Here is a 24,023-nt window from a genome sequence, read left to right on the forward strand (position 1 = left end):
ATCAACCATGGTTCAATGAAGAGTGCAGAGGGGCATGCTAGCAGCAGCACCAGGCGTACCAAAAAATTAAGTGTTAACCTGGTGAAGCTACAACACAGAACTACTTGCATGTTAAAGAGTAGAAGCAGCATGTGATTGACACAGCTAAGTGATTCCACAATCAACAGATCAGATCAAAGTTCTGCAGCCTTGCCGCATTCAGCTGTGAATGGTAGTGGGAAATTAAACAACTAACAGGAGGAGGAGGCTCCACAATCCCATCCTCAATATGGGGGAGTCCAGTACATCAGTGTGAAAGACAAGGCTGAAGCATTTGCAACCATCTACCGCCAGAAGTGCCGAGTGGATAATCCATCTTGGCCTCTACCTGGGGTCCCCATATTACAGATGCCAACAAAAAGCAGAACAAATCCAATCCAGCCAATTACCGCCCCATCAGCTGCCTCTCGATCAATTGATGGAAGGTGTCGTTAACATTGCCTTAAAGCAGTACCTACTCAGCAATAAACTGCTCACTGATGCTTGATTTTGGTTCTGTGGGACCACTTGGCTCCTGGTCTCATTACAGCCTTGGTCCAAACTGAATCCCCAGTGTCATGATACTTGGGCTTACCGTTCACCAGAAATTGGACTGAACCAGCCATGTATTGTGGTGACAAGAGCAGGTTAGAGGCTGGAAATTCTGAGGTGAGTATCTCACCTCCTGACTCCCCAAAGCCTGTCCACCATCTACAAGGCACAAGTCAGGAGTGTGACAGAATAGTCCCCACTTTCTTGGCTGAGTGCAGCTCCAACAACACTTAAGAAGCTCAACACCATATAGGACAAAGCAGCCCATGTGATTGGCACCCCATCCACCAACTGAACCATTTACTCCCTCCACCACTGCCACATAGTGGCAGCAGTGCATACTATGTATGAGAGGCGGTGCAACAATCACCAAAACTGCTTCGACAGGATCTTCCAAACCTGTGACCTCTGCCACCTAGAAGGGCAAGGGCAGCAGATGCATAGGAAAACCACCACCTGCAAGTTCCTCCCCAAGCCACGCACCATCTTGTCTTGAAGCTATATCACCATTCCTTCACTTGGCAAGTTACTGCAGTGCATCTTAGATAGATGGTACATACTGCTGCCACTGTGCACCAGCATTGGAGGGAGTGAATGTTTAAGGTGGTGAATGGGGTGCAGATCAAATAGGCTGCTTTGTCTTGGATGGTGTCAAGCTTCTCGAATGCTGTTGGAGCAGCACTCATCCAGGAAGGCGGGGAGTATCAACATCCTGGAACTCTCTCCTTAACAGCACTGTAGGCGTACCTGCACCACATGGACGACAGCAACTGAAGAAGGCAGCTCACCACTGCCTCCTCAACAGCAATTGGGAATGGGGTACTGGGTTTTCCAGCAATGCACACATCCCTTGAAAGAATTAAGAAAAACATTACAGGGTATAAAGTATTAAACAGAGTCTCAACAAACTATTGGTTTACTCCCTGTTCCATTTACTTATTATTTCTTCTTTTTATGGCATTCCATGATATCAAATGGAGGGGGGAGTACAGATTGTAATCCCTGAGCAAAACCATTACATGTATAGTATGGCCTCAGTTAAACTTTATCAGCATACATTTTGTCATTACAGATTACACTAACTACAGCAAATTTGTCTTTTATGCATAAACTTGAGTGGATGTGCATTAAAAGGTGCACAGCCCTGCAATTATATGTATATTTTCAAAAATTTAGATTATCAAAGTCTAAAAGTCACTACATAACTATAATTTTTTTTAGTTTAGCTATAGGACATTGAAGGCTCGGGCTTGGAGACTAATTTCATATTGTTCAATCATCAACAACCATGACCTGACTTAAGGAGCTGGATTTTACTGCCCTCCATGGGGCGTGTTTTCATTGCGGGTGTGGGGGGTTGGGAAGTCTGCAACCTTCCTACCCACCCTGAGCTTTCCCTCATAATACGGTAGTGGGGTGACAACCTGCCTACCGTTTTAAAAATTAATAATTAACAGTCAATTCAGCTTGTTACTATGCCAATTGACCCAAATATTACACTACCCATGCCATAATGCAGTTGGTGTTGGTGAGCGGGTGGGAGTGGGCAGGCCGCTTTTTAAATATAAATTGCTAAAAGGCGGGAAGGAAGGGGGGAACGTCCTTTGGGGGGGTGGTGGGGGGGGGTGCCCTGTGCACATCGGAGGCACTGCACCCAAGATGTTACCCTTCCTTTGTTACTCCCCGCTTGGCCTCCAGAACCCACCTCTATCCCCCCTCACCAAGACCCACACCCCCCCGCAAGGCTGCCTGATCCCTCCCCGCCCTAAAAGTGGATTCCAGGATCCATCGAAGTTTTGCATGGGCATGCCTGTAGGCCCAGCAGCAGCCACTACCAATCACATTGGCTGGCCTCTCTTGAAGGCGGGACTTCCTACCACTTTAGGTGCATTGGCTGCCAGCCGACTCTTGCAACCCCCATGAAATCCAGCCCAAGGTTTCTGAAACAGAATGGTATATCGCTGCAGATTATTTATCTGCTGTTGTTTGTTTCTCTTGCATACCTTAAACTTGTTCAGTGTTCTTGTGTAATAACAAACGAGAATTCCGTATAAGTTGATGGAGGAAATTAAGACTTCAGGAAGTTACCTAAAATTGGATTGTGCTTACTCCAGAATTGCATAACAATTAGGCAATATTCTATCATGTATAAACCATAGCTTAATGAATTACTGAGATATAAACAAAAAGCCACCCTCTCTTTATTTCAATATCGGAATTTTTTTACCCCACACCTAGTTTAATTCATAACCTCTAAATCAACAGCAGGTCTAGAAGATCATGAATTTGTTGAGTGCCAAGAGTAGCAACTTCCTAATTGTAATTATGATTATGGAATTTCTAGATTGATAACCCTAAATGTTAATCATATATTAATGCATGTTTTATTTCTGAATTTTTAAAGTATCTTTATTCTTTGAATAGAATGAACAAAAAGAAGTGCTCAGTAAATTCCGTGATGGAGAAATAAACCTGCTAATTGCAACGACTGTAGCAGAAGAAGGTCTGGATATAAAAGAATGTAATTTTGTAATCCGTTATGGTCTAGTCACTAACGAGATTGCCATGGTTCAAGTAAGTTTTATTTGATGCACTAAGTGTTAGCTTAAACATTCTTTTTTAATATTATATAGAACTTTTTAACAAAGGGTAGGATTTTTCGCTGAGCGAGCGGGCACGCGCCTGACCCACTCGAGCATAAAATGACGTCAGGTGAGCATGCACAGGAATCAGCAGCGCACCCACCAACAATTAAAAGACCCATTAACAAGGTAGTTGAATTAAATTTTTGTGCTGCCCATCCAACCTTACAGTTGGCAGGCAGGTGAAAAGGCCAAGCGGCCTTTGCATTTTTTGCAAAACCTCATCTACGAGTGGGATGAGGTTTCAATCTCTCATTAAAACTTTTTTCAAATTCATCCTAATTTCCAACAGGTCCCTACTCATGTGACAGAGTCACATGAGTGGGGACATGTTTTTTAACGTTTTAAAAATCTTCATTTGTAATTTTCAAAACTCTTCATCTCCCTGAGGCAACTCTGTGCCACAGGGAGCTTTTTCGGCGCGCACAGCGCGCATGTGTGAACTTGCGCTCTCACCCTCCTCCTCCTTCCACACCAGCAGCACTGAGCACTGAAGTGCATGTTTCACGGTGGGCGGGCCTTAATTGGCCTGCCAGCGTGAAATCACAGTCCAGCCCCAATCGCAGGCAGCAGTTGACTTCCCGACCGCTCCCGCCCACCCGCCCCCACTGAACCCATCCGACGAGAGAAAAGTCCTGGCCGTAGTGTCAACAGATGGAATCCTTTTGAGATTTCTAGGGGGCATGTACCTTCATCTACCTTTAATTTAGCATTGATAAAATGTCACAGTTGTCTAGGAAGAGGAAGCTTAACCACTGCATTTACAACCAGCCTTTCTTCTCTAAAGTCCTCGAACATGTGTCACTCTCAAATTTGTGCCCACCTTTCCTGGAACTCCCTTATTTGAATTCCTTCGACCGTTATCTATCTGCTGTTGTTTGTTTCCCTTGCATACCTTAAATTTGTTAAGTATTCTTGTGTAATAACAAATTAGAATTCCAAATAAGTTAATGGAGGGAATTAAGACCTCTGCTGCAATACCAAAACAGCTCTTAGCAAAATCATAAATTACATCCAATGTGACTATGACAAAGGTAAACTTATCCCTCCTCATCCTTATCAATCTGTTCACAGCCTTTTACACAGTTGATCATACCATCCTCCTGCAATGCCTCTCCACCATCATCCGGCTGGTCGGACTCCTCTACACTGGTTCCATTCTTATTTATCCAGTCATAGCTAGAGAACCATCTGCAATGATTTGCTTCCCACTCTCACTAAGTTACCCTCGGTGCATCCCAAGGATCTATCCTTGGCCACCTCCTATTTCTCATCTACATGCTGCCCCTTGGCAACATAATCTGAAAACACAGCGTCAGTTTCCCTATGCTGACAACAACAAGCTCTACCTCACCACTACCTCTCTTGACCCCTCCAGTATCTCTTTTTACTTCCATTATCTGCTTATCCAACATCTAGTGCTGAATGCACTGAAATTTTCACCAATTATATATTGGGAAGACCAAAGCCATTGTCTTCAATCCCCACCACAAGCTCTGTTCCCTAGTCACCGACTCCATCTCTCTCCATGGCAACTGTGTGAGGCTAAACCACATAGCCTGCAAACTTGGTTTTGTAGTTGATACTAACGAGCTTGCAACCCCATATTTGCATCATTACTAAGACCACCTGTTTCCATTTCTAATATTGCCCAATTCCACCCCTGCTTCAGCTTGTCAGTTGCTGAAATCCTCATGCCTATGTTATCTCTAGAGTTAACCATTCGAACACACACCTGACCTGCCTCCCATCTTCTGTCCTCCATAAACTTGGGGTTATCCAAAGCTTTGCTCCCTACGTCCTAACTTGCACCAAGCCCTGTTCACCTATTATCCCTGTGCTCACTGACTTACAAAGGCTCCTATTATGCAACACCTGATCCTTGTTTCCAAAACCCGTTGTAGCCTCACCGTCACCCCCCTGCACTATTCTGCCCCGATTATTCCCCACCTACTCCCTCCGTCCATCTCCATCTCTGTACAAGCACCACCGAGAAACCTGCCCACCTCTAATTCTAACCTCTTGAGCATCCCCGATTTTAATCATACCATCATCTGTGGCTGGGCCTCCAGCTGCCAAGCCCTTAAGCTCTGGAATTCCATTTCTTGCCTCTCTACCGCCCTTTCCTTAAAATAATTAATATTCTTTTGCAACTAACTTTTTGAATGGTGGCAAAAGGAGCAATAATGTAGGTGCCAGTAACCATATGTTGCCCAGCCAGATATCCCAAATATTAGACTATGGTTTGCCTTCCCTGTCCTCACTACAACACTTTAACACAGCTAACATATGAACAAATGAACAAGGAGCAGGAGTAGGCCATTCGGCCCCTCGAGCCTGCTCTGCAAACAACACTAACTATGCCATCCCATTTTCTTGCATCGTTCAGCTTCTTGGAAATATCTTGGTAACTTCCCAGTGTAGCCAGTGCATCTACAGCAATAGCTTGATCTCTTCAGTCTCACCTCTGGAGTCTCCTAAGAATCTCTCCTTGCTCCCTCTCCTTACCCTCAATTTTAAGCTGCCCTTCAGTGGCATTATTAGCAGGCATGGAGCCAGCTTTTATATGTATGCTGACGACACTCAAATTTAACTGCCTTCAGAATCACAGTGCAGAAGAGGCCCTTTGGCCCATCGAGTCTGCAACGACATGTGAGAAACACCTGACTTCCTACCTACCTAATCCCATTTACCAGCACTTGGCCATAGCCTTGAATGTTATGACGTGCCAAGGGCTCATCCAGATACTTTTTAAAGGATGTGAGGCAACCCACCTCCACCACCCTCTGAGGCAGTGCAAGCCAGAGCATCACCACCCTCTGGGTAAAAAAAGTTTTTCCTCACATCCCCCCTAAACCTCCTGCCCCTCACCTTGAACTTATGCCCCCTTGTGACTGACTCTTCAACTAAAGGGAACAGCTGCTCCTTATCCACCCTGTCCATGTCCCTCATAATCTTGTACATCTCGATCAGGTCGCCCCTCAGTCTTCTCTGCTCCAACGAAAACAACCCAAGTTGTTGCGGAAAAACGGAATGAACACTCAGACCCTGGAGGCTTGTCTAGGAAGTCTTTATTAAAATCGTGATATCACGGAGAGCCCAGCAGCTTACAGTGGAGCTAGCTGACACTCTGAAGAAGCATCAGAGTACACACATAGTTATAGTAGAAGTTTTACATATCAAAGAACCTGAAGGTGATAAAACTGTCTAGCCTTCAACAATTAATTACATTGCGAATCTTTGTTTACGGCATGCAATATACAATTGATCTAGTTTATGACTACCCAGGATCTTAGGAGGAGCTCATCTGGTGATAAGTAGTGAGACGGAGAACAGATAACACTGCTTGACCTTATCTATAGTGCTAGGGGGCGAATATTCTAAAACACAAACGACCATTGCTTGATCCTGTCCCTTTGTGTTGGGGCAGACATCCCACCCTTGCATCACGGATTCCAGGAAGCTTGTGATAAGTACTCCTTTCTTCCTCGAACAGAGGCCCAAACAATCCCCATCTACCACTACTCTCCTCCGTCTGGCTCAACTTGTTCTCACACTGAACAATTTCTCCTTCAACTCCTCTCACTTCCTCCAAATAAAAGGTGTGGCTATGGGTACCCGCATGGTCCCCAGCTATGCCTGTCTCTTTATGGGGTATGTGGAACATTCCTTGTTGCAGTCCTACAACGGCCTCCTTCCACAACTCTTTCTCCAGTACCTCGATGATTACTTCAGTGCTGCTTCATGCTCTCGTTGGGACTTAGAAAAATTTATTAATTTTGCTTCCAATCTCCACCCCTCCATCATTTTCACGTGGTCCATCTCTGACACTTCCCTTTCCTTCCTTGACCTCTCTGTCTCAATTTCTGGTGATAGACTGTCCACCAATATCCATTGCAAGCCTACTGACTCCCACAGCTACCTCAACTACAGCTCCTCACACCCCGCTTCCTGTAAGGACTCCATCCCATTCTCTCAGTTCCTTCGCCTCCGTTGCATCTGTTCTGATGATGCTACCTTCAAAAACAGTTCCTCTGACATGTCCTCCTTCTTCCTTAACAGAGGTTTTCCACCCACGGACGTTGACAGGGCCCTCAACCGTGTCCAGCCCATCTCCCGCGCATCCGCCTTCACGCCTTCTCCTCCCTCCCAGAAACATGATAGGGTCCCCTTTGTCCTCACTTATCACCCAACCAGCCTCCGCATTCAAAGGATCATCCTCCGCCATTTCCGCCAACTCCAGCATGATGCCACCACCAAACACATCTTCCCTTCACCCCCCCGGCGGCATTCCATAGAGATCGTTCCCTTCGAGACACCCTGGTCCACTCCTCCATCACCCCCTACTCCTCAACCCCCACCTATGGCACCTCCCCATGCCCACGCAAAAGATGCAACACCTGCCCCTTCACTTCCTCTCTCCTCACCGTTCAAGGGCCCAAACACTCCTTTCAAGTGAAGCAGCATTTCACTTGCATTTCCCCCAACTTAGTCTACTGCATTCGTTGCTCCCAATGCGGTCTCCTCTCCATTGGAGAGGCCAAACGTAAACTGGGCGACCGCTTTGCAGAACACCTGCGGTCTGTCCACAAGAATGGCCCAAACCTCCCTGTCGCTTGCCATTTTAACACTCCACCCTGCTCTCTTGCCCACATGTCTTGGCTTGCTGTATTGTTCCAGTGAAGCCCAACACAAACTGGAGGAACAGCACCTCATCTTCTGACTAGGCACTTTACAGCCTTCCGGACTGAATATTGAATTCAACAACTTTAGATCTTGAACTCACTCCTCCATCCCCACCCCCTTTCCGTTTCTTCCCCTTTCCTTTTGTTTTTTCCAATAATTTATATAGATTTTTCTTTTCCCACTTATTTCCATTATTTTTAAATCTTTTACGCCCCCCACCCCCACTAGAGCTGTACCTTGAGTGCCCTACCATCCATTCTTAATTAGCACATTTGTTTAGATAATATCACCAACTTCAACCTTCTGTGTTCTTTTGTTCTTTTGTCTGTGACATCTTTTGATGATCTGCTCCTATCACTGCTTGCTTGTCCCTACAACCACACCCCTCCTCCACTTCTCTCCCCCCACCCAACCCCCCTCCCACCTCCCCACCTTCAACCAGCTTATATTTCACCCCTCTCCTTGGATTCACCCAGTTCTGTTGAAGGGTCATGAGGACTCGAAACGTCAACTCTTTTCTTCTCTGCCAGACCTGCTGAGTTTTTCCAGGTAATTCTGTTTTTGTTTTGGATTTCCAGCATCCGCAGTTTTTTGTTTTTAACTCCTTTCTTCCTTTCCTGCTCAATTAGCTGGCAGCTGCAGGTGTGCCTGCGAGAACAAAATAGGAACCGTGCTGTAGTATTCCAATATAATTTTAACCGTTTAACCCTTAGTTGTCCTGGAGATGTATTTTATTCTTCCACACAAGTCTATCCAATCTCTCTTCATAACTTAAATGTTTCATCCCAGGCAACCTCCTGGCGAATCTCCTCTGCACCCCCTCCACTGCAATCACATCCTTCCTATAATGTGGCGACTAGAACTGCACACAGTACTCCAGCTGTGGCCTCACCAAGGTTCTATACAACTTCAACATGACCTCCCTACTTTTGTAATCTATGCCTTGATTGATAAAGGCAAGTGTCCCATATGGCTTTTTCACCACCCCACTAACGTGCCCCTCCACCTTCAGAGATCTATGGACACACACACCAAGGTCCCTTTGTTCCTCAGAACTTCCTAGTGCCATGCCATTCACTGAATACTTCCTTGTCAAATTACTCCTTCCAAAGTATATCACCTCACACTTTTCAGGGTTAAATTCCATCTGCCACTTATCTGCCCATTTGACCATCCCATCTGTATTTTCCTGTAGCCCAAGACACTCAACCTCACTGTTAACCACCCAGCCAATCTTTGTGTCATCCGCAAACATACTAACCCTACCCCTCACATAGTCATCTATGTCGTTTATATAAATGACAAATAATAGGGGACCGAGCACAGATCCCTGTAGTATGCCACTGGACACTGGCTTCCAGTCACTAAAGCATCCTTCTGTCATCACTCTGTGCCTCCTACAACTAAGCGAATTTTGAATCCACCTTATCAAATTACCCTGTATGCCTTGATCCCTCAATTATCATTGTGCTGTTTGACGGCCTTCCAGTCTTGGATGAGTCATAGCTTCTTCCAGCTCAATGTTGAGTTGTAAAAGAAATTGAGCTTGATTCCTGACTTGCATTTTTCTCCTTGCCACTAAGTCCATTCCCCTTCACAGTAACTGTTTAATGCTCAATCCCAATCCTGACATCGCTTTGACCTTTGATCAATTACAAAGTGCAAATCCTCTTCACCACAAGACTGCGTACTTCTATCTCTGCAACATTGTTCACCTTCAACCCTTCTGCGTTGAAAACCTCAGCCATGCCTTCTCTACCTCCAGATCCAACAAATGCTCTCTTTATTTCCCCTATCCTCCATAAAGATTAAGCCACAACTCCTGGCCCACATTAAATCCCATCTTCACTATCCTGATCAATTTATTTAGGCCCTAGAACCCACAAATGGTTGGATTCTTGTCAAGATCTGTGAAATCTTAGTGCCCCACTCCACCCAAACTTGCTCTGCAATCTCACCCAACCATATCTATTCATTCTATCCACAAATGAAACCATTGAAAATCATTGGGAAATTCCTTCTCAACACCCAAAGTCCAATATTAGGTATGTCTCAGGTCAACCATTCTGGTTACATTGTCTGCACCTGTTTTTTTTGGCATAAATAGACTTTTACTCATTATTGCTTATAAAACCAAATGTACTTGCAATTTACAGCAATTAAATCCTTCCAGTTTCCATTAAACATTGTTTTAATACCTTTGTATTTAATTGTTTTTGTCATGGGTATTTTCTCTATACCTTGAAAATGACTTTAAGAAATAGAAACAGTGGCCGGAATTTTCCGGCCTCATTGGCATCGGGCGTCACGGCGGACGGATGAAGGTGGGGGGAGGGGGGGTTAACAATATGACAAGAAGGCCAAAAACATGTATTACGCCATCATGAAAGCCAGTCTGCAATCGTCCGCTCCGCTGGTCAATGGCGGGCCGCGTTTCCCGCTGCTGCACGCCAGGAATATCATTTTAATACATTTACATCTAATTATAAGTCCCGCTCACCAAAATCAACCCCCACATCAAATTTACTGCCCACATCAGCGTGATTTCAGAATGTTGTGCTTCATGACTGCCCTTAAAAGGTGTGCGCCTGGCAACCTGAACTTCGAGGGGAACTCAAAGATAAGTGCTCAAGTGAGTGCGAGCATCGCCCGTAGGACATCAAGAAGGAAGCACTACGCATTTGCAGGGAGCACAGGCAAGTCACGTTCTCCCAGCTGGCTTTCAGTGCCGTGCCAGGGCAAGGGCTCCTATGCAGGTCAGATCAGAAAGGAGGCGGTGGTGGTGGCAAGGTAACACCGACAGACTGAAGGAAGTACTCAAGCATCAGCTGGGGGGAGGGGGTGCTGAGGGCAGTGGCCATGCACTTGGAAAAGCTTGTTAAAAGTGAGCATTCTTCTGCATCGGAGACTGTTCAGCTGCAGCTCTATTGATATGATTGGAGTCGGGCCTCTGAAGCCTTTCTGCCCAGCCAAGCAATGCAAAAGCATGAAAGCGCCACCAAATGCTCCTGAACGTTTCACCCCTTGGGTGCAGAATGCAAATTAGTTGCATTTTAGTGGGTAGCAGAGCAATTGGCCAACTGGGCAAGTTGTACAATCCCCTTGCAAATGGTAGCCATGGTGGAGGCACTCACAGCCCTTTGCAACGTCTTTATTAAGGTGTGGACCAGTATCCATTATGGTTCAAGCTAACAGTGCAGCGTTGCAGTGCAGATTAGGAGAATGCCTGCACCTGAGCTGAGAGTACAGCATGCAGTCCAATGGCCGAAGCTGCTGCCAATCGGTCAAGCGGTGCGGGGCAGATGTGGGTGGGGTTTTGGACAGACAATGAGCGCACTATACAGTGGCCATCCAAGTGGTGGCCAGCATTCTCCTGCATGCATGAAGGGGCCTTCAGACTTAGCCAAGAGAGGTTCTTCGTACACTTTTGCTAACCACGCATCTCTCTCTTTGATCCAGAGAACCTGGTGATTTAGCGGTATACCTAATAGATTACAGAGACCAGGGATGAAGGAGAAAAGCAAGAGAGAGGCACCTGGCTGGGTAAAGGGAGGAGCACTTCCCTCAAGGTGAAGGGGGGAGAACATCCCCAGTGAGCCATCGCTCGTAGGTGCCTCACTGGAGCCAGGGCCTATAGATGATGCCTGTTATTCCCGCAGATGACTGAGAATCAGTGTCACCGAAGACTGCGCACGTCTAGCGAACTAGTTGGTCACATATGTTTCCTGCTGCAGGATTTGACGCCATGCGTACATAGAGGCCATCCATTGCCAGTGGCCATGAAAGCAACAGCGCTCCCAGGGAGCACCCACGACTCCTACATCCTTAGCAGGTCTCAGATCCCTGACATCTTCCAGGGCTCCACAGGTGACCTGTGTGGGATCTCGCAAGCATCCACACATAAGGCCACGGACGCCATCTTCGTGAAGGCAAATAACTTTGTGCATTTCACCTGGGATCAGGAAAGCCAGGATGCTAGAGCACTAGGATTCGCACAGATCTCTGGCTTTTCACAGGTGCAGGGTGCCATCAGCTCACTTGGCGTTTAGATCTCTGCAGCAACAAGCAATTTACCACAAGGGCTTCCATTTGCTGAATGCTGAGCTGGTGTGCGACCACTACAAACACAGCCTGCAGGTCTGCGCAAGATTCCCAGGGACAGCTGACATCTTCCAGGGTCCAGAAAGACAGGAGGGTTATCTCCATGGGGGCAACGGCTACCCACAGAGAACGTTGCTGATGATGCCCATGTGGCAGCCTCAGACTGCAGCAGAGCGACGGTATAATGAGGCTCAAGCCATGACCTGGACATCAGTGAAGCAAACAATAAGCATTTTGAAAATGAGGGTCCAGTGCCTCGACAGGTCCGGTAGAGCACTGCAATACAGTTCCCAGAGGGTGTTGCGATCATCGTCACTTGCTGTGCACTCCACAACCTGGCACAGCAAAGGGGGGAGGACCTGGCTGAGGAGAGATGGGGGAGCTGCACGTCTCCTCCGATGAGGAGGACGTCGAAGGGGATGATGCTGATGAGGTTCTCGAAGACAAGGATGATGGCGATGAGGCCATTACACCCACCAGACCAGGCAGATGCACTCAGGAGGCCCTCCTAGCCACAAGTTTCATGGTGGATGCTGTTGAGATGCAGTGAAGACATCTACTTGTCTACTTGTACACTCCCCCCCCCCTTAAAGCAGCTTATATTTCACCTCTTTTCTATTTTTACTTGGTTCTGTTGAAGGGTCATTCGGACTAGAAATATTAACTGTGTTTCTCTCCACAGATGTTGCCAGACCTACTGAGTTTTTCCAGGTATTTTTGTTTTTGTTTTGGATTTCCAGCATCTGCAGTTTTTTGCTTTTATCTGTAGTGAGGACAGTCCTGACATCCTTACCTTGCATCTGTGAACATTTGACTCCTGTGTGGCTGGTGGCAGAGCACTTACCCTCAGTGCTCAGGCTCACATTATGGAGGGGCAGCAGAGGCCTGAATGGTTGCTAGGTTCCAGGAGGATGATGATGACATGCAGTGAGGATACTCCATTTTTCTTCATATTGCCTCTGTGAATGTCTGACTCCTGTCTGGGCAAGGGCAGCTCGCTTGTGCTCTGTGATCAGGGTCATATCATGGAGACGCAGCCATAGAACTTTAAATCCACCCGATCCTTTGTCAGCCTTCAGCACCCAACCCATGTCATCGGACACACATGCTGAATAGATGGGGGGCCAGCCCAACCTAAAAGGTGCTGAGAGCACAGAGAGAGAATGACAGAATTCTATGGCGCCTACCCACGACATTCTGGCAGCAATAACAAGCACCATCGAGGTACAGGCATCAGAAATGTGTCCAGTGATTGTGAAGTCGGACCATCACTTTGGTCTAAAGGTTATACACTGCACAGGGAAGAGGCCCTGGACTGAGACACCTGCCTTTACCTTATGCAGGAACCAAAGATTCATATCTGAGTGACACGAGCACTGATCATCATAACAAGGAGCCATAGGCAAGGAGACATTCTTGGGAGTGTATTTACAATAGTAAACATTATGTATATGTGACCAGGCTATGCAACTACATCTTCTTAACCTTCCTAACCCTGCCACTATACCTTGGTGCTACCCAGACATCCACAGTGGAGATGGAGGCATCCTGCTGACTGTTACGCTCTGTCTGTGATGACCTTAATGCGCGTCCTCTGGAGGGCTGAGACCTGGAGGGCCCTAGCCTGCTTTCAGGGTCCTGCTGTGTGGCAGTGGCACCCTCCTCAGCCTGTGGAGCTGAAGCTGCTGGGGTCACAGGAAGAAGGGATATGGATGGGCCGGACACTGCCAGAGTCACCTGGGTGGATGGCCCCGCGGTGTCGAGCTGCTCCTCCCTATCAGTGCCCGAGGGCCGCTGGCTGACTCCTTGAGGAGAAGGGGAAGCTGGAGTAAGATCAAGCTGTCCTGCACCCCTCTCACGTACACACTATTGGAGGCCAACTATGGCTTCAGCAATGGAGTTCATCCCATGCAGCAGTGGAGGACCGATGTCTTGGACCAGGATGGCAGCTGCCATCCTACCAGTGTTGACCTTGATGCATTGGCCTGCTGGCGGTATCAACTCAAACTGAAAGGGGAACAGACTCCTCCATCGTGCCTTGCAATCAGTGGAGTGCAGCGGACATCCCTTCCTGACGTTCCCAAGCTTATCTTTGGAGCTCCAGCAATCGATGTATGACCAGGTCCAGACGCTCCTCATCTGACTCAGACTCAGCAGATTTCTTGCCTCCAGCAGTCCTCCAAGTGCCAGACACCTGGGAAGTCCCCGCTGCCGCCTGCTGTGGATCAGACAGTGCGATGTAATTACCAGATTGTGACCCCGAGGCTACCCTAGAACTATGTCCCACCGAAGTGTATGTTTCAGTGCTGATGGAGGGTGTGGGTGAGCGCTATGATGGGTTTTCAATTAGGGTGTCATCAGATTCTTCTTCTGAGGTGTCTTCGGGGCTTGAGTGGATGACCTGGCTCATGGACCCCTTTGGCTGCTTCCCAGATATGCCTGCAAAAGCAAGGAGAGATAATTCATGCATGGCTGAGGACTGTGGAAGAGGACACACCACTCACAGCATGGTTGCCTGATGGATGTTGCACTGCCGGATCTTCATTTGGTTGAGCACCACCGACCTCCCTGACAGCACAGGAAGGTCCAGGTCATCGCCGGCCAGCTGAATGACTCCATTTTCAAAGTCTGTGAGGACCTTGATGTCAGGCATTCCTCCACCTTCTGTGACCTCTCCCTTTTGTTGTGCGCCAGTTTGTGCCGCATGAATACAGAGGGAGAGAGTGTAAGCAGGATGCCTGCCAGGCCAGATGATAAGGACGCCTGGCATGTGTGGGTAGTGTGGTGCCATGGAAGGGGTGCGGACACAATCCGCAGGGCAGATGAAAGTTTGTGTAAGAGAGTGGATAGTGATGTCCCTTGAACTGGCAGTGAGTGAGGGCCCTGTGGATGTGTGGTGGATTTGTGAGTGTGAGAGTCGAGAGTGATGAGAAGAGTGACTTAACCCTAGAGGAACAGAGGAGATTATTCATCCTCTTTTGGCACTGGGTGGCTGTCCAATTTTGCAGAGTATTGGCACTGACCACCGCTGCCACCACCTCCCATGCTGGATTAGTGACCTTGCTTTGCTGGTCTTTGCCCAGAGTGAGGACAGAGCAAAGGACTTCACTGTGGGCCTCCACTGCATCCAGTAGGCACCTGAGGGAGGCATCACTAAATTTGGGAACAGCATGTCTCCTCCCTTTGGCAACCATGACTTTCCAGCAGCTTCCGATGCCTTAGAGAGAGCTAGATCTGTGCAGGGGTGCCCTTTAAATATGGCGCCCAGATTGCTAAAGGCCTGAGGTGATGGCAGAGCAGGTGATCAGAGGCCACCCCGCCAGTGATCTGCCATGTTTCTCAAGAATACATTATTAATGAGGCAGGACACGCTAGGAATGGGACAATATGGCGCAAGAACTCACCTTTGCAGCTGGCGGGTAAAACGTTCCATTTCTCACCCACTGCCCTACTTTGTGCAATTCTGGGACGATTCCGCCCAGTGAGGTAAATTTTGCCTTTGAACAGTTAACCAGCAGAGCATGCTGCGCATTCCAGTGGCCAACTGGTCCCTCTTATTTGATATTCGGTAGGCAAGCCTCCAGGGCAACAAACAGGCACCTGTCACAGTTGGTCAATTTGAAGGCTGCAAATCGGGCTGGAGCTGCCTCTAGTAAGGTGGGAGGGGTCTGGTGCGGGGGAGGTGGGGTCTTCCTGGGGCAGTAATGGCCCAGGCTCCAATCAATTTCTACCTGAAACGACAATTAGGGTCCTATTAGCTATGACCCTGATTTCCATAATAAAAGGTGTCTGTCATCTGAAACAGGCAGGTGCTTTGGACACATCTTTTAAAATGGAACCGGCAGGGCTGCCAGTGCCAATGGGGTGGTAAAGCCCAACCCCATTTTGAGAGATTCTCACCCCATTAATATCAGGCAAGGACAGTCAAAATCAAACCCAGTCTGTTTCATTCTTCTCCTAAATGTCTTTTTGACACCAAACATAAACTTATTATTTGTAAAGAGTCATTGTAGAATGGAAATACCAAGGTTTATGCCAGAATAACCACTCATTACATCTTTCCTGTTCATCGAAATTCTCTGTTTTAAGATGTTTATTCTACATTTACATTTATTCTACCCTAATCAAATTACCTGTACTCAATTGCAGGCTCGTGGCAGGGCTCGATCAGACGATAGCACTTATGCCTTAGTAGCAAACGAGGGGTCTGGAGTTCTTGAACGTGAGAATGTGAACGTTTTCCGTGAGTCAATGATGTACGCAGCAATTCAGAAAGTGCAGGAAATGCCAGAAGAGGAATACAACCAGCAGGTACATAGAAAAAACATTTCACAGACATGTTCTTCATATAGGCATTTCTTGAAGAGGAGTGGCAGTCAATTAAACACAGAGATGTAAATGACCTTGTCTGAGATTTGTATTTGAACTTCCACCCCAAATTTGGTGTGATCAGTGAGATCTGTTGGGTAATTCAGAAAGTGTATTTTTAAAATGATGTCCATAAGTAGAAACCAACTGATACTAATTCAAAGTTGTTTCCTTTGCCTGAAGAAGTATTGAATTATCAAATATTATCCACATTTAATCAAAAGCAGAGAAACAAACACTACAGGAACAGCATAAAATGCCATAATACATAAAGCCAATTATAAAAAAGCATGTAATTGAAATTCAGTTATTTCGTAAAATACTCAATGGTGGTAGTTAGTAGCTATCTCTTAGCTACTTCTTCAAACAGTCAAGCAGAATGGGATACTATGACCATTGTAAGATCTGTTTCCTTCACCTACATCTGTTTACCAACTCCACATCCATGGCATTCTTGTGTACGTTTACTCCCACTCACAGCTGCATCTTCAACAATCATGACAGTCAGCAGCCAACATCTCAAATGGATTCAGATTTCAGTGGTAACACTATCATCTGAGTCAAAAAGTTCAAGTCCCAATGCAAAGACCTGAGCACATCTTTAGCCTGACATTTGTAGAGATCTGCAGTACTGAGGGAAAGTTGCACTGCCAAAGATGCTATCTTTCTGAGAGAAATAAATTGAATTGAGACTCTGTCTGCATTCTCAGGTTTTTTTTATTCATTCATGGGATGCGGGTGTCATTGGCCAGGCCAGCATTTATTACCCATCCTTGGTTGCCCTAGTTCAGAGGGCATTTAAGGGTCAACCACATTGCTGTGGGTCTGGTGTCACATGTAGGCCAGACCAGGTAAGGACAGCAGATTTCCTTGACATTAATGAACCAGATGGGCTTTTACTACAATCAGCAATTGTTTCATGGTCATCATTTGATTTCTAATTCCAGATTTGTATTGAATTCAAATTCCACCATCTGCTATGGCTGGATTCAAACCCAGGTCCCCTCTGGATTACCAGTCCAACGACAATACCACTACGCCATCGCCTCCCCCAAAAAACATAAAATATCCCATGTCACTATTCAAGGAAGAGCAGGAAGTCTTGGCCAATATTTACCCATCAACCAAAATCACGGAAACAGATTTTCTGGTAATTTATCTCATTGCTGTTTGTGGGACCTTGTTGTGGAACCTTACTGTCTACAAATCGGCTGTCAGGTTTCCCTACATTACATCGACTAGAGTTCAAAAGTCGTAATAGCCTATAAAGTACTTTAGGCCAGGCTAACATTTTGAAAAGTGTCATATAAATGCAACTTATTTATTTTCTTTCATGTCTTGTGGCTATCACAAGAGAGAATGCATGCGCCAAAAGACATTCACTGCATTGTACCTGGTCATGTGTAGAATCCTCTACTGTATCTGATGCAACTATTTCTCCCGGTCGGGTGATTGTACATTACAAATGCAGTTGACAATGGAATATGCTTTTAGTCCAGGCACTTCAAATGAGCTGCACAGTTGCCAACTTTCAAGGTGACCTTGCTTCTTTACAGCGCCATGCTTTAGTCAAAATGACAGCCATTACTCAAAAACAATACCAGTCATTCCCATGGTTTGGAGTTTCAGTAGCTTACAGGCAGAGTAGCGAAACAACAAAATTCAGGGAAGTTCCAGTTTCTAACATCTTCCTTTCTTCCCTCAGCCTGCCAGCACAAGTCAAGATAATAATTTGCTGCTTAGCCTTTTTCCCACCTTGACACTTTTCGATGATGATAGCTAGCATTCTGTTTGGATGTGTTTTTTTTTAAAGGCTCACCTCATCTACATTAAAGGTGTCATTGGGCTTAAAAATGAGATAGCATTTTCAGAATTTTAGCATATACTGAATTATTGATGCTTTTTTGTGGAACACAATATCTGAAGTTGATTACATGATGGTCCTGAAGTGGCTGATCCTTAGTATAATTTGGAGTTGGAATTAAAATTTGAATTAATCAATAATTGGAATTAAGCAACTGCTTAAGGGAATAAACTGTAAACTACATTTGTACATTAACTGTGTGAGACAAAGAGTTGTTTGCTAATTTTATAACTCATATTTACTTCTCCAATGGTCAGATAGATGAAAGGCAATTGCAGAACATAATGGAACACAGAATGAAGAAGAGGAAAAATTTGACCAAAAGAATAAAAAGTGATCCTTCTAAAGTGACCTTTCTCTGTAACACCTGCAGCATACTTGCCTGTTCAGGAAAAGATATTCAAGTAATTGAAAACATGCATCATGTCAACGTCACAGATGAGTTCAAGTAAGATTTAATAAAACTTTTGCAAATTTATCATTAAGTACATACAACCTTGAATTTTAATTATTGTCTTTATGTTCTCAAACCCATGTAAAAATCTGAAATAAAATCAAAACCTTGGAAATACAAAGGCCAGTCAGCCTTTGGAAAGAGAAAAAAAAAAGGTTATAATATTTTATGATCAACCTATTTTTGATTACACCTCCAGAGTACTGAAGGGTACACTGTCGCAATTATGAGGTTTATAATCTTTTGGACTTTGGCTTTAATTTAGGGTAAAATAAAGGGGATTTTACGACCTGTGCTAAAGTCCGCCTGATAACAGGTCTGGGTGACACGGCTGTTAAAGGGTAAAAGAAAGACTAAATTGTTTTACTGGGAAGAAGGTGCAAGGTTTTACACTTGCAGACAATAGCAAAGGCAGCTGTGATGCCAGTGGATATACTGTGACTCTCCAAGCCCCAAGAAAGTGTTAAGAATGTCCGGTTGTAGAAGGGTATGCTTTAAACTGTCCATTTAACTCCAGGAAAGGATAGGGTTGGGGTCTAAAGAATAGCTAATCAGTATTACTACCTGGATACAAGGCCCATGAGATTCGCGTTTCTATGAGGAAAGTTGCAGAGGAAGCCATTGTAAAGGTCGGATGAAATATCACCAAATATCAGAGACAGGTGAGATAGTCTGCCAGGGTCCAAGAGTGAGAGAGTAACTGGACGTCAAAAGTCTCTATGGTTCACTGTGCCAGAATGCAGGCGAAACTCATGCTCATATTGAAAAGGCCAAATTCATGAGGAGTTAAAACAAAGCTGGAAAATTTGCCGAGCTTGCACTGGAAGGAGGATCTCCAGTAATACTCTCACTTGTGAGGGATATTCCTGGGGTTACAACTTACCAGGCTGAGAAAGAATAAGAACAGAAATAAACCCTCAGAAGCTAAGAATCGTTTTGGACTGATTTTGGGAGAATTGAATTAAAGGACAATGGAACTTTAGCTGTGAAGTGTGTTTTTTCAGTTGTGCTAAAAATAAGAGGGGGAGAATCCCATTCTGTGGGCTAATCTATAAGTTGCCTACAAATATTTTCTATCCTAATTTTCGCTTTCCATGGGTGTATGTGAGTTGTGATATTACAGAAATTGTGTTTTGGTTCAATAGCTTTGGTGTCTAACAAGTTCATTGTGAATCCAGCTTTCACCTTTATACTTTGTAGCACTAATAATGCAAACCTTCGAATATTAACCCCTTGGCTTAACAAAGGGATTTTCTTTTGTAAAAATGAATGCGAGTAGATTTTAGTACACTATTTTCAAAAGATCGAAGAATGTATACTGATATTAGGGCTGAAGTTGACTTGCAAAATAATAAAACAATGGCCTGAATTTTCAGCTCGGTGGGTGGGTGTGATCGGTGGGCCTGGGATCGGCCAGAAAATGAGCCACCAACCGCGATTAGCCACCAACCGCGCTTTCACACAGCTGGCCAGTTAACGGCCAGCCAGCATGGAACGCTCGCTGAAAGGCTCAGCACTGCCGGAGTGGGGATGGGAAAAGAGCAGGTGATGACGTCACTGCAGGTGCGGGCCAGTGCTGACAGAAAGCTCCCTAAAAGCAGAGAGCTGCCTCAGGAAGCTGAAGACCTGAAAAAGCAAAAATAAAAGTTTCAAAAGCTGAAAAAAGCGCCCATGTACCATAATCAATCACCTGAAAATTTTTAGCTAATGAAAATAAAAGCAAAATACCACGGATGCTGGAAATCTGAAACAAAAACAAAAATTGCTGGAGAAACTCCGCAGCTCTGACAGCATCTGTGGAGAGAAAGACAGAGTTAACGTTTCGAGTCCATATGACTCTTCTTCAGAACTAAAGAGAAGTAAAAATATGGTGAAATATATACCCTTTAAGGGGGGCGGGACAGGTGAAGCTGGATAGGAGGCCAGTGATAGGTGGAGGCAAAGGAGAGATTGCAAAAGATGTCATAAGAAAATGGTTGAAGGGGTGTTGATGCTGGTGATACTGGCTGAAGGAGGTGCTAATGGTAACATTAAGAGTAGAAAGCAGGATGAGTGGGGGTGGGGTGGGGGAGGGGATGGTGTGGGAATAAAGATCAAAATAGACTAAAAGTTGGGGATAAAACAATGAGTAGAAAACCATTTGAAAAATAATAATAATAGAAATAGGTGGGGAAAAATATATAGATAAAAATTAAAAAATAAATATTTGAAAAAAGGGGGATCAAAAAGGAGGTGAGGATGGAGGAGAGAGTTCATGATCTGAAGTTATTGAACTCATTGTTAAGTCCGGAAGGTTGTAAAGTGCCTAGTCAGAAGATGAGGTGCTGTTCCTCCAGGTTGCATTGAGCTTCACTGGAATATTGCAGCAGGCCAAGGACGGACATGTGGACATGAGAGCAGGATGGTGTGTTAAAATGGCAAGCAACAGGAAGGTCTGGGTCATGCTTGCAAATAGACCGAAGATGTTCTGCAAAGCAGTCGCCTGGTCTGCGTTTGGTCTCTCCAATGTAGAGGAAACCGCATTGGGAGCATCGAATGCAGTAGACCAAACTGAAGGAGGCGCAAGTGAAGTGGAACACCTTCGGTCTGGCTGAATGAAAATGATGTCTACAGAAAGTCATTTATATTTTATTTCATCACAGAAACCTTCTCCCACCTGTGGATGGGCAATGAAAAAGCGGAGTCAATTGTGTCATTAATGGGCTTAATTTCCCTCTTAATTATCGGCAGGCACGCTTCCAACTTATGCACGTGCCTGCCGACCGAAGTATCTTGTGCTATTTTACGTCCAATCGGATCAGGCATGCGCCCACCCATGAGACGCAAAATTCAGCCCATAATGTTTCTAGTGCTAGTTATTTAAAATATTTTGCAAAAAAACATTTTTTTCTTGTTGCCAAATAATACTTTGCAGGTATTATAGTAATTGTGCTTTGGTACTGTTGAGTGCTGTCATTAACTTGATCACTTGTAGGATGGATTTCTAGTTCAACTGACCTTAAATATGAATTTTAATTATCTACATTTCATTATAGAGATTTATATGGTGAACGAGAAAATAAAGCCTTGCAAGAGAAATGTCTTGATTACCAAACAAATCAAGAGATCTACTGCAAGAAATGTGGCCAGGTAAAATGAGATTTTCTTTAATTTATAACTCGATCAATTATTCCATAATTAGTTGTCATGCAAAGGCTAACTGCATTCTTCTTATTTTGTTTTAAAGCCATGGGGTACGATGATGGTCCATCGTGGAGTGGATTTACCATGCTTGTCAATCAGAAACTTTGTTGTGCTTATCGATGAGAAGAATGTTAATAGAGGCACTTATAAAAAGTGGAGTGAAGTCCCCTTCAAACTGCCTAAGTTCAACTACATCAAATATGTTGAAAGTCACAGATAATGTTTGTGGTGGCAGTCTCCATGTTAATTCAACAGCGACACCTGTATTTTACACCTGTATTATGCTGAATATTGATTAACAATTGTGTAAATTATAATCAGACAACAAGAATGTGTATTAATACAGGTCTACTTGGTGTGATTTAATTTTATTACTTGCTTATTATCAAATGTTTTAAATGACACTGTTCCTGTTGTAACTGCATTTTGTATGGTGATGAGGTGATCAGTGCTTGGGCGATTTGTTTAAGTGCACAAAGCCTTTAAGTTTTTTTTGTATTGGTCATGCACATGTGAAAACTTAAAGATGGTGCCTTGTGTGTAGCTTACCTGGAAATGTTGGATGCATCTGTGCGACTGAGCGTGGATATTGGTGAACAACAGTATGTTTGTTTTTTGATTTCCTTCAGCATTAAAACCTGAGATGATTAAAGATTAAAAAAAATTATGATCCTATCTTGTACTAGAAAAGCTAACCATGCCCAGAAATATGGCCCATTATGGGGCACGCAAAGGGCATGCTGGACTTTGAGGGGGCAGGGATCAGAGGCCAAGGTTAGTTGATCATGGGGCTATGGTGGGTTGCAGACCTTCCAGTCTGGGCTGGAAGAAGATAAAGATCACAACATCACAAATAAACGGGTCAGAAGTGGCATTATTTTGTTTCTTAATGTGGGGTCTGGAGAAGCACTCCTCTCAGCTCTACATTCAGGTAAGTTACTTACCTTCTTTGTTGCAAGGAATCCTAGGGTTCATAAGTGATGGCATTTGCTTCCTCAGGGCAAACCATTCTTGGAGAGGGGACCTCACACAGATGTTATCCCCTTATTTGCATATACAGTGATCCTAAAACCTGCTTCAACTGTGAGTAAATGAAACCTATTGTTCTTAGTCATTATAGCGGCTGGCATACTTACAGACAGAAATTGTCAAGCACTTCTTGCCAATATATTGGGCATCTTAGGATTCTTGAGTAGTGGCTAAGAAACAATCACTGCATGTAGCATTTTGAGGTCTTGATAGCTGCAACAGATCTGCACTCAAACTTCTGCCTCGCTACACTGAAATATAACTATTTTCCTCTAGAGCAAAATGTGTTCATTCCCTCGAGTTGGATTTCTGATTACTAAGTTTCTAGTGATGATCAGCAGTGCTTTCAACTTATTGCTTTTTCAGAGGTTTTAAGGATCTTTTATGGGAATGAAAAATGTAATACTTTATGCTCAATTAAACTATCTTCTTAACAGATGTTTGTTTCTTTGCTTTTGTTTCAACATGTCATGAAAGCTTGCATTAGTGTTCTCAATCTTACATTATTTTACATCAAAATCCTCATTGTCTCTCATACCCCACTTTATTGTAAATGTGATAATGGTCATTTGAAGTAACATAGGATAAGAAGCCAATAGTCTGGAATTGAATTAATATAGTGTAAACTATTGATCCTCGAGCACAAACAATTTTCCCTAAAGCTATGAATGAATTGGTGATGATTCCACTGCAATAAGATTCAAGGCATGTGGTGATCTTCACTTGCATAGATAGTGCTGTTCTTCTGGTGGAAGTGTGTTCCAGGTACTATATCTCCAGAATTGCTTCCAGAGGTGGGATCGGGAAATGCAGCCATCTGAAGCACTGACATACAGAAAAGTCCTTTCTAGGGAGCACATCTGCGAGTTGGGAAGAAATGCTTTCTGTGATGCCTACCTCTGTCTGTCTCCATTATAATCTCTGGTATATCCTCATCATCCTCCTTCTAAGGAATAAAGGGTTCTCAGTGCAAAACTATTCTTAGTTTATTCCCAAGATGTGGGTACTGCTGTTATTGCCCATTCCTAAATTCACATCTTCAGTCTAAAACCTCACTTTCTGCAGAGCAGACTGAAGTACAGTAGTTTAAAGACTAAAATTAATCTGCCAGCAAACAGTACTCACC

General features: G+C 44.7%; 1 protein-coding gene and 1 long non-coding RNA gene across 3 annotated transcripts in view; one reads left to right on the forward strand and one right to left on the reverse strand.

Annotated features, from left to right (window-relative positions):
- Positions 1-23,333, forward strand: part of ifih1 (interferon induced with helicase C domain 1) — a 182,561-nt gene extending 159,228 nt beyond the window's left edge. For both annotated transcript variants that reach the window (XM_041201770.1, XM_041201769.1), the window contains 5 exons: positions 2,995-3,144; positions 16,149-16,310; positions 18,489-18,679; positions 21,721-21,814; positions 21,912-23,333. In XM_041201770.1, the coding sequence (XP_041057704.1) occupies positions 2,995-3,144; positions 16,149-16,310; positions 18,489-18,679; positions 21,721-21,814; positions 21,912-22,088 (774 nt within the window). In that variant the 3' untranslated portion in view covers positions 22,089-23,333. The remainder of the gene's footprint in view (positions 1-2,994; positions 3,145-16,148; positions 16,311-18,488; positions 18,680-21,720; positions 21,815-21,911) is intronic.
- The window catches only part of LOC121285317, a 40,870-nt gene continuing 25,244 nt past the window's right edge, over positions 8,398-24,023 (reverse strand). Inside the window, exons 2-3 of the long non-coding RNA XR_005944636.1 lie at positions 16,133-16,458; positions 8,398-8,546 (exon numbers count right to left, since the gene is read on the reverse strand). This is a non-coding gene — a long non-coding RNA (uncharacterized LOC121285317). The remainder of the gene's footprint in view (positions 8,547-16,132; positions 16,459-24,023) is intronic.

The sequence above is a fragment of the Carcharodon carcharias genome, chromosome 12, assembly GCF_017639515.1.
Source record: "Carcharodon carcharias isolate sCarCar2 chromosome 12, sCarCar2.pri, whole genome shotgun sequence".
Classification (NCBI taxonomy): Eukaryota; Metazoa; Chordata; class Chondrichthyes; order Lamniformes; family Lamnidae; genus Carcharodon; species Carcharodon carcharias.